The sequence below is a fragment of the Haemaphysalis longicornis genome, unplaced genomic scaffold (genome assembly GCF_048455015.1).
Source record: "Haemaphysalis longicornis isolate Haplotype H1 unplaced genomic scaffold, Haemaphysalis longicornis Haplotype H1 scaffold_7, whole genome shotgun sequence".
Taxonomy (NCBI): Eukaryota; Metazoa; Arthropoda; class Arachnida; order Ixodida; family Ixodidae; genus Haemaphysalis; species Haemaphysalis longicornis.
In genome coordinates, this window is record NW_027526422.1 from 177,116,425 (window position 1) to 177,134,446 (window position 18,022).

Sequence of the window (18,022 nt, forward strand, 5' to 3'; positions counted from 1 at the left end):
GTATGTTGCCCTTCCGTCTACTTAAAGCAACCACCAAGGGTCATGCTGTCTGTGGGGTGTATGTTCTCCCACTGTAAGGTCCACTTATGAGTTTAACAGCCGGGCGCCCGGGCTGCGCGTGAGAACCCGCCGCTCTGTCTGGCGACGTAGCACTGCCGACACTGCGCTGCAACCACCGCTAATCCGTCGCGGCGTGCCCGGGAGACGGATTGTCTGGCCACCGCATTCCTCAAGGATAATCCCCCATTCAGAAAGCCGACGGCGCCGCCTTATTCCGGGAACGTCGGCCCGACCCCCGGAGGTGGTGTGATTACCGGCGTGTCTCTATTGTTGTCGCGCCCTGGTCAGCATGACGCACGGTCGCCGTCTTTCGCTTTCACCCCGCGGGGTCGCACGAAACTGCTCGTCTGTGGGCGTGCCGTTGACCCGAATGTGGCGGCGCCTCAATGAATATTCCGTGGCATGCTGAGTGACAGCTGTCTACGTGAATTCGGGCACTCCCATACGCGTGTACGAACGCTACAGGGGTGTTCCCGAGAGAGAGTCATCTCGAGGTTATATAAGGCCGAACTTGGCCGTTGGAAATAGTTCTTGTCTGAGCGCTCAGCTGGCAGTTCCCGGCGGAACAAGGAGTCTCGACCGTTAACATTAGGTTGGGATTCGTGAGCCCCCTAGTCGAGGTTAAGATCGCGTCGGAGGTTAAGGGTGCAGCGCCGCACCGGGCAACTAGACGGATCTTGCGGCGAGACACAGTCTCGGCCGTGGTTTCTCGAGCGGTTTGTGTACGCTCCGAGAATAGGAGAGTTAGACGAAGTTGAGGAGCTCGAGTGATTTGTGCGCACTCGGAGCTAGCGTCTAGCTGAAGTTTGCACTTTTTCCTTTATTATTTATGTACCCAGTTTTCCCACTGTAAATAGCTGCATATAAACCCTTCGTTTCATTTAATCAACCTCAACGCCTCGAGTTCGCCAATTCGACCGCCGTCTCCAAGAACTTCAACACCATCGCCCAGGCAGCCACCTGCCAAATCAACCGGATACCGGGCGATTGGGTTCCTGATCGACACCGGACTTCGGGGAAACGATCTTTACTCCCACGTTCTTTGTTTTGTTGTTGAAATCGCACTCGTGTCCCTGCCGGTTACAATGAACATAAAACCCCTTAAGTTACGCGTGTGTACCGGCACATCACATCGGCACAATTACCAGATGACGTGCTTTTGTATTTTTATAACGGGGATGTACAATTTTGTCAGTTGTAGGAGAAAGAAAAAATCCTACAGCCGCCACGTAAACGCTGTCCATGAATTCGATTGTAAGGCCACATAGGATATTTTTTTTGGCAGTTCTCTTCGGGAGAATGTGAGCTTTATTTCTGTAGAAAATGAGCTTTAGCAACGCTCCGTCACTCTTCAACGCTCTGATCACTGGAATGCCTTTTCAGGTCGCTATTATTGATGTATGAGTCAACAGGAATACGTCTTCGTTCAGCCTGACCATTTCCCTCGTTCCTTCGGATATGTTGCAAAATCTTGTAACCGATATGCGATTATCAACTGAAAGGGTGATTGGACACGCGAAGCACAAGATGGAGTGCTTTTGCTACGACGTTATTTAATTTGTCGATAGGGCTGCTCCCCCTTCTAAACGAGAAGCAGCGGCAGCAGAGCAGCGAGTTGTACAAGTCAGTCAAGTGAATCTCAGAAACAAAGCTGAAGGGGGGAAGACAAAAGAGCAGAATGAGAGTAAAGTATGAAAGCTGGGCAAATGTGACAGTGCAGGATCGGCTTGCCTTGATGATTGTAAGCATTATTTCTTGAGGGCCGTTTTTTAAGTGCGAATGCACTTCTAAAGCGAGCCTGAATCGTCCGCCGCCGTCGTCCGCATAGCAACAGCTGCGGGTGCGCGCGCTTCTCGTCTTCCTCCTCGTCTTCCCTAGCAACGGGGGGAGATGGGCGCGCGCTACTATCCTCCTCCTCTCTCCGCTCAGTGACTGCGGGTGTTGGGCGCTTCCTCTTCACTTCGGGCGGGAGAGCTCTCGCTCGCGTAGCGGGCGCTCCGCATTCCGACGCGTGAGGGCGCTCGTGTAACCCTCGCCGTAACTGCGGGGGCTACTCTCCTCCTCCTCTCTCCGCTCAGTGACTGCGGGTGTTGGGCGCCTCCTCTCCACTCCAAGATCACGATATCCACCGTAATCGCGCAATCAATAACCGTGCATTCGCACTTACACACTCTCCCCCTCGGGGAAGTGCGAGGGAATTTTTTTTTATCCTATACAAAGTAGGTAACCCGTGCGAGTTTGAGGATTTCTAATCCTTTCAAAAGAACAGATTGTGTGTCGTACGCTAAAAATTTTCTTTTCCACATATATATTGTCATTATGTGAATATGTCAAAAAAGCCACGTTGTCGGCTTTACGCACCCTGAAAAAAATGGCCGCGTATCTGCTTCTTCGCTGCAAATTTTGTCCAAGGGGCATAGCACCCCATCTCTCACCCGCCTACTTTTCACGCTGTTTACCTTCGGTCACAGTCCTTCTGGCGTAAATACAATAATGGTGTGCCGAATTTAATTCAAATTTCCCGCGCTCGCTCTGCTACAGGGTTATTTGTTGGGAGCTTTTTGTTACTTTTGCGAGCCGCGATCCTGATGCGCCAACGGGATCCCGTTTTGTATTTTGTAAAGAAATATTGTTTTAACGCTTTGTTTCTTGTTTGATTCTGCAAAACCTAAGCCGTAGTTTTTATTTAGTCTGAAGAACTGCAACTATCACTTATGTAGATTGTTCGGCCTGTAATATCCCTAATGTTTGCCATTTACTGAGACAAGTATGAAGCATTGTTCCAGATTTAATAGGTTGAAAATTGTTTTCCCTAAATATTCATCTTGTTCAAGAGCCGTTCTCGTTCAATTTCTAGGCGGGCGACTGATTCAAGGAACGCATAGACACACATAGAGACTAAAATTTTCCTGTTGAAATAGGCGAAAAAAGGCTATCGTCTATAAAACTGAATAACAACACCAGGCACCCCGACTCCCAAGGCATTTGCCCTGATGACACGTTTGGATTAGCTAAACGTTGGACACACGAACTGATGCCTAGAGCAAAATCTGTCTTTTGGCGTCTTATCCGAACGATAAACGCAGTAATAGCGAGGAGAAATAGTTCGTCTGCGAACTCGGCACGGAATAATTTAAGACCACGTGGTGGGCCTTTTCTGTTCTGTTTTCCTGTGGAAACACACTTCTAAAAAAATACTGTCATGTTTGATGCCCCGAACCTACTGTTGTGCTTTTAGGCACCCCGTGTATTGCATTCCCTCAAAGCAATTTGGACAACCTGAGTGTCTTTGATGTGCATCAAAATCTCGACGCATGGAAAGCCTACGTCGGAAAAACAACAGCCGGGTGAGGTGATCGAATCTTTATCGTTGTGGTCAGCAGTCAAAGGCTGAGCCACCGAGTGGCTCTTGGGGGTCGCACTTGTCAAGTATTTGCAGTTTCCAAGTGTGCACATCTTTAAGGCTAATTCAGAAGTGCAACAAGCACGCACATTTCGACTGTTGTCCTGCGCCGTTGCACAGTGCAGCAAACCTTCGTCTCGATTGTTCCTAAACTGTGGCAGCGAGGAAAGGGCAAATTCGATGCTTCCTATTGCCTGCCGGCGGCCGAGAGTGTGAAATTTCATTTGCCCTGCATTGCACTCTGCTCGCGCTACCAACGGTGGCATCCTACTTCAACGTTGCTGCCTATACCGATCCTCATCTTGCAACGACGAAGAGAACGTTGATAGCGTTGTGACTGATATGAAACGAAAGTGCGTGGAGTTACGGAGTCCAGTTGTGGGAAAGAGAAAAGCCGCAATTGGCGTTTATCACGCATTGTCAATAGCGAATAGTCGAACCGTTTCGTCGTGCACCCTTATTCCTTTTTTCGGTCCAGTTCCGGTTCGGATTCAGGGTGCTCAAGAACTAAAGGTTTCGTTTGGGTTCAGTTCCAAGAAAAATTGTGGTGCATTTCCGGTTTTCAGTTCGACACCCTGGTTTTAATAGCGGAGCTGTTGTACAAGCCGTAAGTTTGGCGTTGGAGGAAAAAATACCGAGAAAGTGCGGAGCACTCGGGATCGCTTGTCTCGCCGAGGCCGCCGAGCGTTCGCGTCACGCTCAGTGGCTTATGCCAAAAAACAATTGCGCATGTAGTACTTCGCAAGAGGAACACGAAAATATCGACGCATATCACGCCGACCACCCCTAGCACAGTTCAAAACAATGAAACACGTAAAAAGAACTTTCAAACTTGTACAAATGCATGGTGACGTGTCCTTCATTGCCAACTCATAAGGAAATCCTGCAGCTTCGCCATGGTTCAAGCCTTGCGGGACTTAGTGAAAGCTTCGCGAGTTGAGCTGGTGGAAGTCTACAATACTGAGGAAGACTTTGCATCCACCACTCGCCATGATGAGGACGACTACCATGAAGACGACGTGAGGATGAAGACGACGCGATGAAGAAAACGATGTATATGACGATTACGAGCCCCGTTACTATGCAAACAAGCAATGGTACTCAAACTTGACTATGTGTCGGGCAATGCTTACCTGGAGCAGCTTTGCCCATTCAAGTCTTGCGCGCGTGTGCAAGGTTCCCTCGATTTTTATTTTGCAACGCACATGCCACAGGCGCGAAATGGTCGCTTTTCTGGTCAATGGGCCAGATCTTGATTGTTCTGACAACGCGATCTATGCAAACGGTCAAATATCGCGAGGACAAATGTAGGTTTAATGACCGACTTGTTGGACCAGCATTCATCTCTTATGAATGTCCCCCTTTTGGCCCTAGTTAATTTTGTTGGTTCGTTTACTCGAATATCTTTGGAAAATCGGTCATTCAGAAGCCTACACAGCTGGACACGAGTCTGCCCAAAAAAAAAGTAATCCGACTCATTGCTCAGTTTGCGCTGAAAACAGGGCGATAACCGTACAGCCACTTGAAGTGGTGAACTGAAGTTTGCTGTGCCAAGCTGATTTCACAAGCGAGATCCCAGTGGCATGGGACAAAAAGGATTCTCGGAATCAGATACAATGAACGCCTTTTTATTCAAAAATCAATAATTTGAATTTATGGATGAATCTATCGGCGCGACTTGGTTTGGAACATGTCGATTAAGAGCCAGCTGGCAGGATTGACAAATAAACAAACTAATAAAGAACAATAACCAATAATTGGAAGTCGAGTAGATTCCGCCACAGGTAATTTTGATTTCAGGCCATCGGCCTAACGCATGGACAAGTCAAATGGTCAGATAAATGAAGCAGCTATTTGCACACGAGACTGCGCCGTCTCCGGAAAGGAAAAAAGAACGTAGAGTCAAATTGGTTAGACGAATGGCTGAATCCCCAATGGCTGAAATTTTGAAAGGTGCAATTTCGCGGACTACGCTGACGTGGACGCGAGTGCAGTGGTCTGTGGTGTGCAGGCAGATGAAGCCATTTCTCTGGTAGGAAGCACAAGACCGGTCCCTGTCTGTGACAACGAGGAACAAAAATATATTTATAAACGCTCGCCTACAGCGCCTCAAAAAGCTACTTCTTAAGCGCCAAAAACTACAGGGACATAGAATGAGACAGGGACACGCGCTATGTCCCTATGTCATTCCATGTCCCTGTAGTTTTTGGCGCTTAAGAAGTAGTTATGGAACACCAACTAGCCTGAACGCAAGCTATTCCTCAAACAGCTGTACAGTTGCATAATTTATTGCAAGTTTCTGTTCTATTACCCAAATGGCCTCTAGAGTATTGTGATTCTGTGCGCGTCTCTTACCCAATAATCGGTGGCCCGTCTTACGGAGAAAAGTCCTCACTCATGCGTAATAGAGCGCCGTCTTGGCGGCAAACTAATTTAACAAGGAAACACATCTGTTTGCGGACACAAGATATTCAAACCCTTTCCCAGAGGTCGCGCAACCGTCACTGTGTTGACCGAACCCTGATTTGAGAAGAGTCAAAGGTGATGGACAGGAAGTCCTATGTCTCCGAAAGTTTTTAGGTCTTTATCTCCTGCCTTGTTAGCGCGGTTATTAAAGCACGCCTCGTGGCGATAGAGCAGTATTTTTGCAATGACGCGCCTCCCAATGTGGATACGTACGTATTCGTGCGTCGGCATTGACATCTCGTCTCAGTTAAAATTCTAACGTGCTCCCGGGCGCCTGAATCTCCGTGTGTCTCACTGGATGGATAAGCTATTGCGATAGCAACATTTTGAAGGTAGGCACTTACGCTCCGAGAGAGCGGCTCATCATCGGCAGGGTCACTGAAAAGCATAGTACTTTGTGTCTTACATGATCATCGAGTTTTTCCTTCTATTTGGTGATTAGTCTTGCAATTTCTCTCTCGAATTTTTTCGCGTTCTCATGTATGTTGAATACGCCACCTTTTGAAATAAAGGTATCTCTGTTTTAATTTAGGATTAAAAATTCTGTTTCGTCTCCGCTGCTTTCACCAAAATCCGTGTATAAGAAGGCTACCCTTTTGTCGTTGGGAAGTTGTGGAATCGATTTATTTTTTTTGCAGCGTGTTTTCGTCAGGCTGTCATTTTGTTTTAACTTCCATTGTTTCGAACTCAGCCGGCTTCACCTTGCGGTTCAAGTCACTAGTTCTTGCTGTACATTTCTGCAGAGACGTACACAGATGTGGCAAAATAAAACTTCCTTGCAGCTCCGGGAGGGCTGGTTGGCATGCCGAACTCCCAGGAGCGCAAGAAGGGTGCTGTGCTGTCGTCTCTGTCTCAGCGTGTCTAACAGTAGATTTACAAACAGAAGCATTCACACACACTGCGAGATAGACTGCGAGACAGACTTTTTTCGCCAGACTGAAACGCCACCGCCCCAACTTGACACCGCCTCTCTCGGGCAAATGTAGAACCGGCGACGAAAGGAGATGCCCACGTTACGACAGTAGACGTTTATTTCCAGCCAAACTTGCGGTTACTTGTATGTAGTTTCATTTAGGTAAAAAAGGGCTACAAAGCGAAACGCGCAAGTGATCACGTCGTCGGCGTGCTGGCCACAGGTAGCAGTTGTCTGGGCGAAATCCGGGGCATCATCTCCGCGCTGGCCGATAGAGACTCACTCCGGCCGCTCACAAGCGCGTACCGCATGGCGTCATCGTCAAGTGCCAGGACAACAGGAGCAAGCTAGGGTGCCATCAGGCAGCCGGAGGAGCTTGTTGGCTTTCCTGCTGGAAAGAGGTACGACCGGTATGTAAAAGATTCGTGTTGTACCTCAGCTGCCCTGCAGCTCTCTGTCGCCGTCTGCAGCGGTCCTGCAGCTGTCGGTACCATAGCTGTCCTGAAGACCGACTCCCCGAACGTCTCCAACGCAGGACACGCGTTCAGTGTCCCGGCGAAAGAAGGATAGGTACGCGTTCGAGATAGGCTAATGAGGCTCAGTCAACTACAAGACAGGGGGACGCAGACGCCCCACATTTTGCGACAGGCCGCTGTGGTGTAGCCTATACACAGGAGATAAGAGGCGTTGGTCCATGGTGAGACGCACACATTCCAGACTGAAACTAATCTCCACACAGGAGATGATGACGAAGCTGGACAGGTTAACAAAAAAGAGAAAATGTGGCAACTTTTTCAGGCAGGTTCTCCGTGCTCTCGAATGTGGTGATAAGCTTGTTCGAGAGCAACGCAGAACTGAAGAAGGAAGGAAGAGTTCGAAGTGTTTAAAATAACGCATTCAGGAGTGCCATTATGCTGCCCCAATGACTCAGCACAAGTGAAGCTACGCTTAGAGCGATGTCCGGTGCTGAGACTGCACTTCGGCTTTGTAGGTTTAAATTAGAAGGTTATCAACCTCGTCAAAGTGAAATGGCAGTCGAGGTGGTGGTCAGGGCAAAATTTATGGGCCAGTTAGTTTGACGGACAAAAACTGGACCCTTATGCATTCAAAGAGCAATGAGTAGATGGTGAAGGGTGTCCTCAGAAAGTGTTTATTTTTGACAGGCATCAAACGGTACCCGCGCTCAATGATTGCATTCATAATGATGGCCAAGCTATTCACTGCTGCACGAAATTCTTCATGGCTGGGAGAGTTTTGCGACTTAGAACAGCGATGTTGCTAATAAACTAGTGGACAGCGCTTAGTATTCTGTCGGCATGCGGTTGAATCAGATGCAGCAGAAAGGCCCGGACCTTTTTTAGAAGTAGGTTATTGTTTCTCCCCGCATGAATCATCATCGTATAACTACAAGTGTGCCGTGGTTCCTGTAGCGAGTACTTGATGATCAAGATCACATTGCCGCGTGGTTCCTTCTCAGTTGTAGGCGCGCTCGAGTGCTTGTTGATAACCGCTACAAATAGCGCCGTTCACGATGCAGAGTTGAGTTATTGTGATGACGTCTGCCTGGAAGTTGTCATGCCTCTGGAGAAGCGAGGAGTAGTGTGCCTCTACGGTATCCATGTTTGATTGCGACCAAGATAATGCTGGGCTTAAAAAGGAGCTTAAAATGGGTGTTCATGGGGCACTATACCTCACAATGCTTCGGAAAACGCGTTTTTATTGCATAAAATATTCAAAAAAGGTATTTAAATTCTATAATTTTCTTTGATAAAACATTTCGTTAGTCCGGCAGCAACTTAAAGGAGTTTGGCGTGAAAGAAAATTAAGTGGCGCCCCTTTCGAAATTCTGCCGGCAATTTAAGGTCAAACACAAAGTAATGTCAATACACACCCGAAGATATGCATCGGATGTTTCTCTACATTTTTACCGTTCAATTGATCATAAAATTGAAACAGGTGTATTTATTAGTGCTGTTGTGGCCTCGCTAAAAATGGAAGATTGTAATTTTGCTGGGCTTCCAAAAAGGGTAACCTGAATAATTTCATTCCCATCGCCATTCTCTCCTTGAATGGGAAGACGGAAACTACAAGTACCAGTAATTATAACCAAAATAATTGCGAAACTGATTTTATTGAGAGACGATGTGATTTCTCCGGGCGTTGAGGGAAATAAATAAACAAAAAATAAAAAATAAACAAATATATAAAACCACAAGAAAATAAATAAATAAATAAAATCATTAACAAAATAACAAAATAAAAAATAAAAATAATAAAAAAATAAATTAACAAATAGATAAAAAATTTAGTAAGCGTCATAACAATACATTTTTTCAGGCTGCGTTTGTCTTCGTGTTATCTTTTTCTGTGTCCCCGTATCGAGTGCGCAAAAGTTACCGTTAACATTTTTCCGAAATGGGTACGAGATCTAGCACCAACCAACAATGAATGAATGCAATTTTTACGGCATTCCGCGGTAATTTATTATACTTCAAACTTTTATAGAGCACCAAATATAGCGGGAGAGTACTAATGTTATCGGATCGTGGTGGGAATATATTTTTAAAACAATAAAAAAAGGAACAATTCAGTCCTGAGATAACGCTGGTTGGAAGTGCTAGGCTACTAAGAAATTTACTCGGCAATGGGAAAACTACCAGGTAACAGGTAATATAAGCTGCATGCGATGAAAGAAACAGGCAATGCTCGTCACGCCAAAAAGAACGCGCTTTGGCCGGGTTTTAATGGCTTATCTGCTCCCAAAAAGAATAGATACTACTGTTTCAGCTTTTGTCAATGTGCGAACAAGTTCCGCTTTTGAGAAACACGTGTGTGGCTCTAGGAGGCGGCTATGTCACAAAGAAATACGATTTCGGAGAGCTAGCTAGACAGGGAGCGGAAACAATGCAAGGAAATCTACAATCTGAGTTACCTTGACAACCGCACGTGAACTCAGATTTGGTAGTAGGGGAGGCAATACAGCGAAGCCTCATTTGTTGCTTTGTTTTTAGGCAGATGAAAACAGGAGTCGCTCGCATATAAAGCCGGTGCGGAATTGGTGGAATACCAGTTTCTGCATCGCATTCAAAGCTTCAACATTAGCAAGGAAAGCCACCTGAAAACCAGCCACCTATTTTGTTAGAAGCCGTGAGTATAAATGCTTTGTTTATTTTTTCTGCAGTACTTGCCTGGATGAAAAAAGTTATTCGCAACGGAAGTTTGTGTGAGTTCTAGCATAGTACCCACTGGTTGAGGGGAAGGCTTTTGTGCGCATGAACGAAACTAACGATCGCATTTGCCAGATTGCTTAGAAAATAGAGCGTCTACAAGGCACCATATCAGAATCCGCCCTCAGCAGTACGTACAGCGTACTGTATGAGTACATTGCCCGCTGCAAACAGTTGATGCTTATGTGCAGCATTATATTTTTCTCGGCTACAGCCTCGCGTTATTTCTTGTTTTAATTTGTTGTTCGCCGTTAACTTGGCAAGAATATTGTTACTCATTTACAAAGCAAGATAAATTGCTCGAAGTTTTAGGCTTGGAAATTTTCCTCGGGGAAACGCACTCCGAGTTACTTTTGTGTGAGTAGTTGCAGAATAGTGGTTCCGGCTTAGAGCACCCATGACAGCTGGGCGATCAGAGGGGTAGTATTTACCTCGATGGTTTCAGAGCCATGTTTTCATGTAGGTATAATTGCTGCTTTGGTGGTGTGGTTCAAGGGAGTGGAGACAATCATTCCCGTTAAGGTAATTTTCATGAAGCCGAGGACGCAAATACTCACAGAGCGCAATGATTGCCGTCCAAATGTTAGCAATTAAAGAGAATGACATACTGTTGGTGCAGTATCCCTTACCAAAAGGTAAAGCGAGCATTAAAGCATAGTATTCATATGATGCAATTGAAACAAGATTCTTCATGCTATTCTAGAGATTGAAGTAGGTAACAATCATCATCAAATATCTAAGAGCAGTGTTAGACTGCCTGTACTTGTTTTAAGGCCATGTTGAGAAGCACTTCTTTGCCAATTTGGCGAGCAAGTATGAAGCTTACTAAACTTGTTTGTGCAACAGTAGCGGGTAAATGGTATGGTTGAAATTGAGTGGTAAGAATTTAAATGCCAATAAATAAACCAGTTGCCGTTCGCTTGCTAAGCATTATTTTAGCTTACAAAATAATAGATGTTGTCATTTTTACTACACCGGCTAAATTCATCTAAAAAATCTGTAGGACACCGTCTACCATTCACCCTTTTTGAAATTACAGAAAAAAAATGAGAACGGGAAGTATTTCTACAAAGGTCTACCGATCATTCCAATACTCCTTAAGAGCAGTGTAGCGGGCCTATTTACGAACATCTCATCACTACCACAATAAGAAAGCGAAGTTCAAAGGTACGAGATAATATTTATTATAGCAGCCAGATATTTCAAGACTTTTTTTTTGTATTGTCAAAAAGATGTTTTTCGAGTTGAGATCGACCACAACCTGCAGCAAATGTACACCCAGGGTACTTAGTAGTCCAAAAACCTTCTCATTTCCAAATTTTCTTCTTTCAGGAAAGCCGCCCAAAATGCGTCCGCCTGCACCTTCCAGAAAGCCGTACGCTCAAACCATCGATGGCGTACTCAGAAATCCAAATTTCGACCCTGTCATGTTTCGTAAAAACTTCAACTTCCGCGCTTCGGAAGGAGACCTCGTCCAATTCACGCACCCGAAGAGCGGCACAAACTGGGTCTTTCACATCACACAGCTGATTCTCAAGAGGGGCGAGCCTGTCCGCAGTGCGCAGGAGTACACGGACAACCAGCGATTCATGGAAGGCATGGAGCTGGAGGAGTGGAGACCGAGGCTGCCCATGCGACTCATCCTCACCCACCTGCCTCCACGAAGGGAAACCATGAGCGACGAGGCCAAGTACGTCTACGTGGCCCGCAACCCGTGGGACGTCTGCGTTTCCTTCTACCACATGGTAACAAACTTCAGCACCTTCCGCTTCCAGGATGGCACCTTCGACGAGTTCTTCGAGGCGTTCCTCAGTGAAGACTGCGGTGGGCACGGCAGCTACTTTGACCACGTAGCTGCCGGCTACGCCCTGCGATACGAACCAAACATGTTTTTCGTGACCTACGAGGAGCTCAAGCGGGACACCAGAGACGTCGTCCTTCGGCTGGCCTACTTCTTAGGCGAGGAGTACGGCAGAGAGCTTGAGGATGACGAAGCCTTGCTTGGAAAATTGCTAGAAAGGATTGCACCGGAACAAATGAAGAACATTGCAGTGCTGGACTTCAGTGGTGTTTCAGATCCCGAGTGGAGTAGAACCATGCAACGATTAGAGGTGACGTTCAAGGATGGCCACGACGGGAATGCCAAGAAGTACGGACTTGTAAGGGAGGCTAAAGTGGGTGGCTGGAAAAAGTATTTTTCAGTGGAACAGTTGAGGCAGATGGAAGCGAAGATCAGCGCAGTAGAAAGGAGGTCTTCTGTCATGAACCTTTGGCGAGATATACGAGAAGAAGCGATTAAAATTATTAGTGAAAGTTGAAAGTCTAGGAATAATAAAATGTGTTACCTATTTAGCGTGTGTTGACCGATTTGTTTTTGCTTGACGAACATTTGTTGTACCAGATGAGGTTTCCGTGTTACACGCGAGGACGGACTCCCATTCTTCCTGTATTAGGTGGGTCACGTTGGATGCCATCAAAAGCTAAAGCATATTGCTGCCGGAGACGCTGCAATCGTGGTAACGTTTCAAATACTTTTCTTTCTAGAGGTGTTGTTTCATAAACGTGCCAGATGAGGGATTGCGGAACTCTCCGTGAAGATCTAGGAATGTGTTAGAATGGGAGGGGGCTAAAGAGGGAGGCTCAATGTGCAAACTCAAAGCCTTGAAAAATAAGTGGGGCTGCCAGTTTAAATATATTAAAAAAGAACAATCGAAAATTCTGAACTGGATTCGGCATTAGCCGTGAGGCTGCTGTTGACTGTCGTGTGGAGCACGCTAATATACATTTTGTAACATATAGTCATTTTATTTCTACTCGTACATTGCGAACAGACAGCTAAATCAACGGTCCGTCTCCGAAGATCCCTTGCGCAGATATTTTGTATGTGTAAAACGCCAGAAGGTCCCGAAGAGATTGTACCTGCCATCTTAGCAATTCGAACTGAGGTCATCGGCATGTCAGCTTGCGCTCTTTATGAAAAGGTAGTAGTGTGGACGTTTAACGCATTCCAGAGACCTAAAAAAATTATCGAGATACTTTGTGATTGGGCTGATCGGACTGTAGTCAAGTGGTGTTTCTGTGGTATTAGACTAGAGTTATGGCAGCTGTAGTGTTTATTGTGTGAGAGTTGCGGAAGCGGGATACTAACCGTGCGAGTCTCGTATGCCTAGCTGCACGCTGGAATCGGTAACAAAAATATTATCAGTTGGCATCACGTATTCAGGCTTAAGCTGGGTTCAAGCAACCTTGGTCTTTTCTGTGGATAATGTGCGCCTACAATTCCTGCCCGTAAAACCCGTGGGAAAACTTGAGTTGGTGACCTTGCCAGCAAAACACTCATTTTCGTTTCCTACGTCAGCAACCCCTTTCATGCAGAATTAGGGCCTCCTATTAGCGAGCACCACAGTGTCCACGAGGTATGGCTTTGTACCCTACCCGTTGATAGGATTCATCTTGCAAGTGCAGAAACTGTATAAAATGACTTTCGTTCCGGCAGCTAATGCAACAATACCTGCGCGAGCTAGGAGGCGATGCCCTGTAATTCCAGTAGCGATTTTGATCCTGACATTTCAACAGTCCCGCGACCCTCTTCGAAATAGTGAGCGCAAATCGGGCCCCAGCGTTCCGCTAACAGAAGTATAAAACTGCCCCCTAGCACGGATATTTAGTGAAGCCCGACCGAGCTACGAATGGCGTTTGTAGTAAGATGCAAACTGTGGTCGCTCACGAAAACGTGGTGGACTGGTTGGGCATAAGCCATGTGTTTTAAAAGGCTTGTATTTGGCACGATGTAATGCGTAGCGAAGCTTGAGTGTCGCACGTCGAGGTTAAAGGAAATTTCAGGGGAACGATACTTCCTACCCCGCGTTCGCTGGCCAAGTGGGTGCCCCAGACTGTTTATGGCCCGCTGAGCGACATGGAAGGGGACCGTTCTAGAACAGATTTTGTTGTTTTCACTGATGCTTAGTGCGACAACTTCTGAACCGCATGCGAAATACCCACCTCATAAAAAACATCTTCCCTTTTATGACCTGGAAAACTGAACGACCAGCGAAAAGATTTAGCGCAGGACATTTTGGTGACACACTTATTTAAATAATTGTACCAGAAAATAACACTTTTCTGGAGTGTTCATGACGGAATTTCTAAGCAAAACAAACGCACACAAGCACACTCCTTTATTTTGACCCTAAACGTCTTAGAAATAGTTTGTAATAACATTACACAATTCCCTCTAATTGCATATTGATTTAATGAGGCGCTCGAAGCTTAGGTCGATATGACGTTTTCAACTGAGCGCGACTTGGGCGGCGATCACGCTCTAATAGTCCAAACACTGCAGTGTTAGAGGATCAATCCTGAGGTGACGGTCGAAAAGAAAATTATAACTGCGGTGGTATCGTATATCCATAAAGAAGGTGACAATCTTAAGCGGGTTCTTGGGAAATATCGGGTGTGCATTGTGTTTTACGCACCATGCAAACAAGGTGGGCTGTGTAGTATAGTATATTGTCACTGGATAAGGTATCAAGTCCCCAACGGAGGCCATTTTGGTGTTTACGAGTGTTGCGTATTTGCCGCTTCTACGTCCTCGCCGCTAACTTAGAGCGGTGCGTTTGCTACAAACACTGCCGAAGAGGCAGCCTTGTGGTATCTTCGGACTCACGTCTGCTGCTGAATTACTGCTGCACGCGTTAACTTTGATTCCGGGTTTGATTTGATTTGATTTGAAGTCGGGCGCAGCCACAGAGCAGGGTGGGACAATGTAGGGTTATAGTTGGCCCACTAAAGCGAATAAACTACCAAATGGTGGTTACAATGCATGTCGCAGTGTAAACAAATGGATCGTGGTGGGAACTGACCAGTGATAATTGCGGTGCCACGGAAGTATAGCAGAAGAGTGCCGATCCTCTCAAACCTTCTCTAGTGACCCTTGTGCAGCGGTATCAGCGGCAGAAAGAAGCCTAGTCCATGCGGTAAGAAACACCCCAGGAAACCACGTCACGTGCTTCAGATATCCAGAATTTGTAAGCAATCGACATTACAGATATCTAGGAGACGTATGATTGCTCTTCGAAATTACATATAATCAACGTTGCTACAACTACAAAAAACACATCCAAATCACACAAAGAATAACGCAGAATCTACCACTCAGGGTACTTTATTATGCTGTTTATTTTGATGTTACCTTAGTGGTACTGCTGATGGATATTTTTGGGATACGCATACAAGACGTATATTTACGTCTAGTCTACATTGTTTTTTAAGTGCGAATGCACTTCTTAAGCGACCCTGAATCACGCGTCCACCGCCGTCCGTCCGTCCGCACCACATACCCACTTAGGGCGATTGGCCAAGAAGACTTTTTAAGTGCGAAAGCGACCCCACCCCATACCTACTTAGGGCGATTGGCCAAGAAGAGTTCCTTCGCATCACCCGTGCATTCGCACTTCCCCATGCTCCCCTTCGGGGAAATGCGGGTGAATTTTCTGTCTTTGGCGCCAACATTAGTTTTTTATATCCTTGTCTAGTGACGTTAGTACGCTATTGTTGAGATGAACATGTATCCGCAAAGGGGTATTCTGGCATCAGTGAGCGCGTGCGCTCAGTGCTACCTTGGTAAAATGACCACCCAGCTTTTTGTACTTTCACGCAGCAAACAATCCAATGTGATGCATTGGTCAATACCCCACTACGCGAACTGGTTGTGTAATCGTGTACAACACGCAGGGCTTGCGCGGAATAAGAAAAGTGCGGGAGTAATCGCTGGCCCATACACCCCGGCGTATTTACCAGCCTCAATGTGGAGATGTAGTTTCTAAACGTAAATCACTAATGTAGATAGTGCCAAGAATGATTCGCATGCACCGATCAGCAAAGGGTGATTTCGGCAGTGCATTATTAGGGTTTTGTTGTTGTTGTAGTTTTGTGTTTCATAATGACTATTACGATGATAATGCGCATGCACGTATCCCGACCTGGTCTTTACGCCGAAATAATTCACCTTTGAACATTTTCGCTGTGCTACAAAGCTTGCTTACGCTGCAGGTGAGTGTATCCGTAACTTCGTGGGGCATGAAGCACTTGCTCAGGGTCTAATGTGAAGAATGTTGGCGAAGTATTGACAATTTTTATAGCAGCAGTGGGGATTTCAAGAACAAGGAATGCGACATTTGCACACAATACACTGTAAACACACCGGCATTCTTGGCAAACAAAGCCCTAAATAGGTAGATTCCAACTTTAATAACTGCCCGTCACATAGCTCTTTCATGTTTTGTACAGCCTCATGAATTCCATAAATGAAAGCCAAACGTTGGAAGTTCGCACTTTTTAACGACTGATAAATGAAACGAAAGAAAGAAACACCAAAGCTGCGCTTGCATTCTCCGGCAGAAATAACCAGCATTCAAGAAACTGTTAGGAAATGTTTCCTGTGGTAACTATTTTCGCAAAACGTATCTCTACAGGGGAAAGACCCATCCACATGTCCCATTGACACTTTCCGCTTTCCTTGTTGACGTCATTTATGCGACGTTTCACATCTCCTGTGTTCATTGAACGCAGTGCAATCCAGAAAGTTTCGTGTAGCAGTTATATTCTCTTTTGATCCCTCAGACGCACGTTTCCGTTTATCTAGACGCTCATGACTGTGGGGCGTGGCAATCTTAGAAATAAAAAAAGGAATGCCCCACTGTGCTAGCCTGACGCAGTGCAAATGACTGAAAGATTAATCCACTTTTTGCTGAGTTTCAAGTTTATACCGCTTTGGCCATATATACACTAAATCCGTGCTTTTTTCCCTCTACACATCTACACCTACACATCTACACATCTACAGCTACAGCTAAGAAGGGTCCACTCAAACATTTCAGTTTGCTCTCACAGAAGTGCAGCCCAACCTCATTCCTGTGACGTCAGCTCATCCACACCTTTGCTCCCCAATAGCCTACTCGTTTACTGATAACTTAGAGCAAAAAAAAAATAAAAATAAAAAAGACGACACGCCTGAACCCTCCAGGAGCAAAAACGTGTATGCAGCAAAACCAAACAAGAAACCGAACAGGAAACCGAAACCCCCTGCTTCGGTTCTATGGATACGACACATACATCATACATGCGCGGACAGTTTAATATTAAACAAGTGTACCAGCATTGCGATGCTTCGTTACCATCATCACCAGCCTATCTACGCGCACTGCAGGGCAAAGGCCTCTCCCATTTTTCTCCAATTACCCCGGTCCTGTACTAACTGCGATCAATTTATCCCCGCAAACTTCTTGATCTCATCTGCCCATCTACGTCTCTGCCGTCCCCTGCAACGCTTGCCTTCTCTAGGGATTCACTCTTTTACCCATAACGACCAGCGGTTATGTTGCCTTCGCATTACATGCTCTGCCCACGTCCATTTCTTCTTTTTAATTTTTTCTAAGATATCCTTAACACGCATTTGTTCCCTGACCCACTCCGCTCACTTCGTGTCCGTTAATGTTACACCTATCATCTTCCACTCCGTTTCCCTCTGAGTCGTTCTCATTTTAAATTAAACCCTCTTAGTCAGCCTCCAAGTTTCTGCCCCGTAGGTGAGTACCGGTAACATGCAGCTGTCATACACTTTCTTCTTCAGGGACACTGGTAGGCGGCCATTCATTATCTGAGAATGTCTGCCGTATGCACTCCACTCCATTCTTATCCTTCCAGTTATCTCTGCCTCATGGTTGGGATCCGGGGTCACAACTTGGCTTAAGTAGATATATTCGCTTAACCCTTACACTGCCTCGCCACCTATCTCAAACCGCTGTGCTGCCCTGACGTTACTGGTCATTACTTTGGTTTTTTGAATATTGTCGCGAAGCGGAGGTCTCTTGATGATTTCTGGTTGTTTTGAGTTCTGTTCCCGCCAACGGGGCTCTTCCTCCCAAGTGTTTTGTGTGAAAGCGTTTCGGACGC

The 18,022-nt window shown here is 46.0% G+C and overlaps 1 protein-coding gene across 2 annotated transcripts; it reads left to right on the forward strand.

Annotated features, from left to right (window-relative positions):
* The first annotated feature begins 9,859 nt into the window (after nt 1-9,859).
* On the forward strand, nt 9,860-12,421 carry LOC144147264 (sulfotransferase 1E1-like). 2 transcript variants are annotated; one of them, XM_077679354.1, is made up of 2 exons: nt 9,860-9,989; nt 11,402-12,421. In XM_077679354.1, the coding sequence occupies exon 2, from the start codon at nt 11,416-11,418 to the stop codon at nt 12,385-12,387; it is 972 nt and encodes a 323-aa protein (XP_077535480.1). In that variant the 5' UTR covers nt 9,860-9,989; nt 11,402-11,415; the 3' UTR covers nt 12,388-12,421. The 2 variants fall into 2 exon arrangements, with proteins under 2 accessions (XP_077535480.1, XP_077535481.1); XM_077679355.1 differs by having other exon boundaries at nt 9,905-9,989; nt 11,439-12,421.
* Nucleotides 12,422-18,022: the final 5,601 nt, after the last annotated feature.